This window comes from Tenrec ecaudatus, chromosome 6 (assembly GCF_050624435.1).
Source record: "Tenrec ecaudatus isolate mTenEca1 chromosome 6, mTenEca1.hap1, whole genome shotgun sequence".
NCBI classification, from domain to species: domain Eukaryota; kingdom Metazoa; phylum Chordata; class Mammalia; order Afrosoricida; family Tenrecidae; genus Tenrec; species Tenrec ecaudatus.
In genome coordinates, this window is record NC_134535.1 from 158,129,070 (window position 1) to 158,136,380 (window position 7,311).

The 7,311-nt window shown below is 50.3% G+C and overlaps 1 protein-coding gene across 1 annotated transcript in view; it reads left to right on the forward strand.

Annotated features, from left to right (window-relative positions):
• Positions 1–4,750, forward strand: part of ITIH5 (inter-alpha-trypsin inhibitor heavy chain 5) — a 100,438-nt gene extending 95,688 nt beyond the window's left edge. The window contains exons 13-14 of the mRNA XM_075552408.1: positions 403–780; positions 2,512–4,750. Coding sequence (XP_075408523.1) covers positions 403–780; positions 2,512–2,813 — 680 coding nt within the window. The 3' untranslated portion in view covers positions 2,814–4,750. The remainder of the gene's footprint in view (positions 1–402; positions 781–2,511) is intronic.
• The last annotated feature ends 2,561 nt before the right edge of the window (positions 4,751–7,311 follow it).

The following is a 7,311-nucleotide window of genomic DNA, read 5'->3' on the forward strand; positions in this document are numbered from 1 at the left end:
AGGAAATGAATGAGTATCCTTATTCATTCAATCATTCATTCCCTCAACCAGTAATCGCAGAGTGGCTTTTATAGATGTGAATTGGGCAGTGCTACACGGATAAGCCCAGGACCAAAACTAAGCCAAGTGCTCCCCAGTTGATTGCAACTCCTAATGTCCCATGTGTTATCCAGTAGAACAGCTCCAAAGCATGTTCTTAGCTGTAACCTGATGGAAGCAGGTTTTGGGGTGCCATGGGGTGGATTGAATTGCCCACCTTGAGGTTAATCGTCGAGTGTAAAACATTGGTGATACCCAGTGACCTGATAAGCCTTAGGAAAGGAATTCTGATTAGATCATGTTGGCATAAAAGTAGGGCAGTTTTTCTAACCATTTTTTTTCTCCTTCTCCTCCAATTTTGAGGTGTGACTGTGAATGGAGAGTTAATCGGGGCCCCTGCTCCTCCAAATGGCCACAAGAAACAGCGCACGTACTTCCACACTATCACCATCCTCGTCAATAAGCCAGAGAGATCTTATCTTGAAATCACCCCCAAGAGAGTCATCTTGGATGGTGGGGACCGGCTGGTCCTCCCTTGCAATCAGAGTGTGATGGTTGGGACTCGGGGACTGGAGGTCTCAGTATCTGCCAATGCCAATGTCACCGTCACCATCCAGGGCACCATTGCCTTCGTCATCCTCGTTCACCTCTACAAAAAGCCCGCGCCCTACCAGCGAAACCACCTGGGCTTCTACATCTCCAATAGCAAAGGCCTTTCCAGCAACAGCCATGGGCTCTTAGGTAAGCATGGCGCTCTTATCCACAATGAATTCAAAGGCAAAGCACGAAATCTCCCAAAGTGAAGCTGGTGTTGCCAAGAGCTTTAGCTTGGTTGGGAAAGTCAGCAGGAGAATGTGTGCATATGTGCGTGTGTGTGTGTGTGTGAGAGAGAGAGAGAGAGAGAGAGAGAGAGACAGGAAGGCACAGTTTTTGTCTCCTGATGACTTTTGGGGGTAAGAACAGGTTTTATAAACAAATTCTCTCTAGCATTCTGGGAAAGCATGCAAAGAAATTGAGAGTATTCCTCTTAACATCTGGTTCTTTACCACTCGGTAAGAAGATGCAAATAAAGGGCGATCCATGGCCCAGCACCAGACCTGGGACCTGTACTCCTTCCCTTGGAGTCAGCCACATTGCTATGAGCAGCCGGTAGCCTACTCTGGCTGGCTCTCGGCCACGTTCAGTTTCACCTGGAGCCCCTGGTCCAGAGGAGAGAGCAAGCCCTTGCCAGGGCCTGGCTTCAAAGGCAGGACATCCTGGCCCTTGAGCTGGGCCCTTTCTGTGCAGCCTTACTGTCAAACCCCTGCCCCCTCTCACCGATGCAGGCCTGTGTTCCTTTGGCCTCCGAGATGCCCTCACTTGACCTCTGGCATTTTGATTATGAGTATTAGCAGTAACTGAACTGAATGCTCTTCGCTCCCCAACCCCAGTCCACTAAATGACCAGATGGAAGGTGGCCCTATGTCTTCATGGCCTTCCATAATCAGAAAGGAAAGGGGGCAAGACCTGACCCGACTTCTCTGTCGGTTCCTGTCTTGTTCTCAGCCACTTACTGGGGGACTGTAATTATCCTGATTTTCAGTTCGTCTGAGAGACGGGACAGCTTCCAGGAAAAGCAGGTTGTTATGAATAAAACCTTAGCTCTCTCCTCTCCAAAGACTCATGGTGACCTGATCCTCTAGGACAGAGTTCCCAAAGCTATCAGCTCAAGGGAAGCAGATTGCCCCAGCTCCTTTCTACAGAGTCACTGCTGGGCTCAAACTGCTGACCTTCTAGTCTGCAGCCAAGTGCCACTACTGTGTCAACGAAGGCACCTGATAGCCTCTCCACAAACCAAGGCCAGTGCCATCAAGTCGATCCAACTCATAGCAATGCTATAGGGCAGAATATTACTATCCTGTGGGTTTTAACATAATCTTTGCGGAAGCAGACTGCCTCACTTTTTTTCCTGTGGAGAGGCTAAGGGGCTCAAACTGTATACTTCGGGTTATTGGCTCAGTGCTTAATTCACTGTGCCACCAGGACTCTGCTCTCCTCCCTGCAGAATGCAGACTGGCTGCCAGTGTGCTGATTCTGACTCATAGTGACCCTCCAGGGCCTAGTAGCTGTTCCCTAGGGCCTTTGAAGCTATGAATCTTTACAGGAGTAGAAAGTCTCATTGTTCTCCTTTGGAGCAGCTGGTGGGTTTGAACTGTCGGCCTTGTGGTTAGTAGCTCAATGCATAACCTATGGCCCCGTCAGGGATCCCCTCTCCTTTATAATGCCCCCCATATATTATTGACCTGAGCAATGTGTGAACGCCTTCTAGGAGAGTCACCCCTTGGTCATGGTCAAGTAATCTCACCCCTGTGCAATTCATTTTGCCTTTGTACACCGGCATCTCCTTATTGCCAGTGGCCTGCCTGGAGGGCACATTTCAGAACAATGCTGTCTCCATCTGACATAGACCGGATGCTTTTCTTGTCCTCCCAGGTCAGTTCCTGTACCAGGATGCTAAGCTCACAGAGGATCCTGCAGAGCAGAGCAAGAACCATAGTGCTCCTCCATTCCCGCCCGGTGACCAGAGGTCCGAGACTGTCCTGAAGGTGAAAGGGCGCCGAGTCCCCGTGGTCTGGAAACAGAGGAAGATCTACAATGGGGAAGAGGAGATTGACTGCTGGTTCGCGAGGAACACTGCTGCCAAACTGATTGATGGGGAATATAAACATTACCTGGCATCTCATCCTTTTGACACAGAGCCTGTGTTTGGCCCGGGCATGCCCAGGGGAATCTGAAGCCAGCAACCTTAAGGAGAGAGGGCCGGAGAGGGAACTGGTCTGGGGACACCGCCGTGAGGCTCTTCTTGTTGCTTGTCCATGCCTGTCTCTTGGCAGTGGGGTGCACTCCATAACAGAAAGCACCCTGGTGGAGTGGGGTCCACTGTCTGCTTGAACAAAGGGCCGGGGCAGGAAGCTTGTGTGAAACTTCCTTCTACTTCTGCCTGCCTGCCTGCCTGCCTTCTTCCTTTCTGTAGTTGAGAACCATGTTCGTTTGTTTGTGGGAATTGCCATGGTGGGCTCTCTGCTTTCTGCCATATACTAATATTTGGTCATCTCTGCGTTCTCCAGAAGTCTGACCAACCACTGCCTCCAGGGGGCCTCTTGTTGGGCCCAGGCCCTGAGTTGTGCAAATGACTCACCAATTCGATCATTGTGAACAAAGGTTTTCTTAGGAGGAGGTTTTCTTCTGCCAAGATGTCTTGCCTTTAAAAATTAGTTTGAATAAAATTTGATTGGAAACAAGAGCTCCATTCCAGATACCGATACCCTTATAATGGGCTGCACGAGCCACTTGGCTTTACACGTGGATGTCTGTGTACCCCAAGAAGCTAAGTGCTTTTATAACAAGCAGGGCAGCAACCCCACGTGGCCACGTCCCGCTGGGCGGCCCTGGGGGAGCGCTGGCCAGTTGAGTCTTTTCATGGAACCCTTCAGGCTGTTCGTCATAATCCCTGGACTTTTTTCACGTGTGGGAAGTGGGAGAGGAATTTGGAAGGAGATGGAGCCAGTCCAGTGTGAGCCTAGTGGCCTGACCATAGGGCTTAGCTTGCATATTCTCAGCAGGAAGTCATGCCTTCTACAAAATCATGGGGGAATAAAACTCTCCACACTTCAAAAAGCCCAAGGACAGGAACTCTGTGCGTGAGGAGCTTTGGTTTCAGAATGTGGGAAACTCTGGTCCTTTTCAGTAAAAAACAACAACAACAAAAACACAAAGTGAAGATCAGGGGCATGTTAATACATGTCATGCTTTTCATTCTCAGCGCCTGTCTCAGACCTGTTCATACAATCACCGGGAAATGGACCTGCCGGTGGAATCCGTACCTCCTGGTCCTCCTCCTCGGTCCTTGTCGGATGAGTCCTCTCAGGGCTCTGCGGCCCAGTCAAGGAGGGGCATGGTCAGGGAGCAGACCGATACAGGTGAGAAGGCACTTGAGCCAAAGAGGAGAGAAAGCAAGATTTGGGTCAGAGAAAACCTCAATTTTGCTGTGGGTTGAGAGAAAGGCTTTTGTGGGGGCCTCACAAGAGGCTTGAGGTTGGGAATGATGCCAGGGCGGCCTTTGCATGCAACGTGGAAGCATTAGCTAGCAATTGGGGAGAAATCAGAGTTGAGAGAACTGTTTATCATACCTACGTTCCCGTGGGAAACGTCCAAGCAACAGAATGACATCCACATGTTCCTGTAGGGCTGAGACGGCTTTCAGGAAGATGAAGGTCGTGCCAGGTAACTTTCCAGTCCTGCCTCCGAGTCTCACTCGTCTCCCTCTCTGCCTTGAAGCTCCGGGCTCATCAGCCGTGGCTGGCAACAGCTGGCCTGTCAGCTGTCAATCTTCTCACACTCAGCTGGCCCTGTTCATGCTGCAGGTGGAACAATTGCCAGCCTGGACAGCTGAAGGATGCTGGTGTCGGTTAGAAGTCAGAACCAAAGAGAACATGACCTAGAGCTAGTCAGCACCCAGGAAAGCTCCCTGGGGACCGTACAGCTGTGCTCCGCTGGGTAGATGTTCCTTGGGCTGAGGCTTGGCACACTGTGTGGCACGGGAAGCAGGCGTAGATGGTTTCTTCCAGGTACAGATGTCAACCCTCCTGAGAGGTATCTTGCTAAGTAAGACCAGTCACTGCTGCTGCTGCTGCTGCTGCTGCTTTGACACTGAGCAGAGAAACATATTCCAATGGGCATACCTATTGCTTACTCTCCTAGGCAGAAAATAAAAATAAGAATGAAAAAAAGACCATATCAAGACCGAGTTTTTATTTTACTGTTTTCACTTTAGACCAACACCAGTTTTCTCTTCCCTCCCCTGCCCCACACCGACTGTAGTCAAAGCCAAGAGCAAACGCTAGTTGTAGATCATGCATCCTATTAGAAAAGGAAGTTTACCCGGAGATTAGTATCGAGAAGTCTGAAACCTCACACCAATATTAGGATGTTCCAGGCGTCTTTGAGTTGATTCTGACTCACAGTGGCCCCATGTGTGTGTCAGAGTAGGACTACGCTCAGGTGTTCCATGGCCGGTTTATGCCCACTCCTCACTTAATGACCGGGTTAGGTTTTTACAGACCAGGAGGTCATCATGAGAAATTAGTGTTATGTGAAAGGGATCCCACCTTGGCTTTGGCCTAGGTGTCCAATCCCAGACCCACCCACCCCTTCTCCAGATCACTGCCCATTAGGCGTCCTGGCTCATCTTGGGCTTTGCCTCCTTTGGGAAAGCTCCCCTTCCTGACTATTATTGAGCTTAGGGTGGTGTCCCTCTGCTGTGGCCCTGCAGTCCTAACTGGCTCCTGTCCTCCCCTCACCCCACTCACTGCCTCCTTCTACTGAGCACCCTGACACCTTTGGGCCCTGGCAGCCTCCCCACCACCACCTGCTCACAACCTCTCATTGTCCCTTGTCACCCCCTGTCCTTCAAGACTAGACTTAGATGTCCTGGGTGAATGAAAGGAAAGGTGAGTCCGCCAGGCTGCCACCATTCCTTGTGTGACCTGGCCATTGCCGGGGCTCCAGTTTGAGCTGAGCTGGACGGATCTGTGTGATCCACCCAGGATTCCTCCAGGGGAGACTGAAGACCTTTTTTTTTTTTTTTTTTTTTTTAACATTTTCTTTAAAAATATCATTTTATTGGGGGCCTCATACAACTCTGATCACAATCCATATATACATTCATCGTGTCAAGCACATTTGTACATTTGTTGCCATCATCATTCTCAAAACATTTTCTTTCTACTTGAGCTCTTGGTATCAGCTCTTCATTTTTTTACCTCCCTCCCCGTTCCCTCCTCCCTCATGAACCCTTGATAATTTATAAGTTATTATTTTATCATATATTACACTGCCCGACATCTCCCTTCACCCACTTTTCTGTTGTCCACCCCCCCACGGAGGAGGTTATATGTAGATTCTTGTAATTGGCTCCCCCTTTCTACCCCACCTTTGCTCCACCCTCCCGGTTTCCCCACTCTCACCACTGGTCCTGAAGGAGTCTTCTGTCCTGCATTCCCTGTGTTTCCAGTTCCTATCTGTACCAGTACACATCCTCTGGTTTAGCCAGATTTGTAAGGTAGAATTGGGATCATGATAGTGGGAGGGGCGGTAGAGGAAGCATTTAAGAACTAGAGGAAATGATGGGCCAGCCCTGGTGTCTGAGTGATGCCCAGGGCCCAGCAAAAGGGACCAAGCTTCCAGAGCCCTGAAGACTAGGGGAAACACCCCTAAATACGGACTCATTTTCCACTCCACCTTCATTGGCAGCGCAGCTGCCAAAGAACAAAGGCCGCATCTCCCAATACCTGGTCAACAAATGCAGCATCGCCTTGCGGATCGATTGCTTCTCTGAAGAGCCCACAAGTGTATTTGGGGAAACGCTTCGTGAGCAAGTCGAGGAGCGACTGTCCTTCTACGAGACCGGGGAGGTACCCTGGAAGAACCTGGACGTGATGAAGGAGGCAATGGTGCAGGCGGAGGAGGCCGCTGAAGAGATGACTAGAAAGCTGGAGAAGCGGGAGAAGAAACGCTTGAAAAAGGAAAAGAAGCGATTGGCTGCACTTGCCCTTGCGTCTCAGGAAAACAGCAGTGCTCCTGAGGAGTGTGAGGGCCCTGAGCAGGAGACCCACGGGGAAAGGCCCAAAAAGAAGAAAAAGCAGAGGGCCCAGGAGGCTCCGCAGGAAAATGGATTTGAAGACCCAGCTCTCTGCTCTCCCCAAACCCAAGAAGAAGAGATCTAAGGAGGAGCTGGTCAGCACTGAACCAGAAGGGACGCCTCTCCCCAAGAGGAAGAAACTGAACCTCTCCCCAGAGAGGAGCCTGCACGTGACCCTCAGGAGGCAGCAAATGGCGGGAGCAGCCCAAAGAAAAAGAAGCAGCTCCCCGCGAAGGGGGAGCCCGCCAGCAGTGCACCCGAGGAGGCGGCTGCTAGCAGCAAGAGCAACAGCACTAAGAAAAAGAAAAAAATTAAAAAGCCAGCCCAGGAAGATTAAAATGGACATTCCCTCTCAATCAACGACTCGACCAAAAAAAAAAAAAAGAACTAGAGGAAAATTGTGTTTCATGGAAGACCTTTCCATTGAATTGAAACCACAGGTATTTTTGCTTGTGACGTGTGTGTGTGTGTGTGTGTGTGTGTGTGTGGATAGCATGCTACGTAAAGTCAATGTAACAGGAAGGAGGACTCTTATTCCCAGTCGGGGAAACGGAAGCAGGGTACAGGTAAACCCCTTTCCCCAAGTTGGAGAA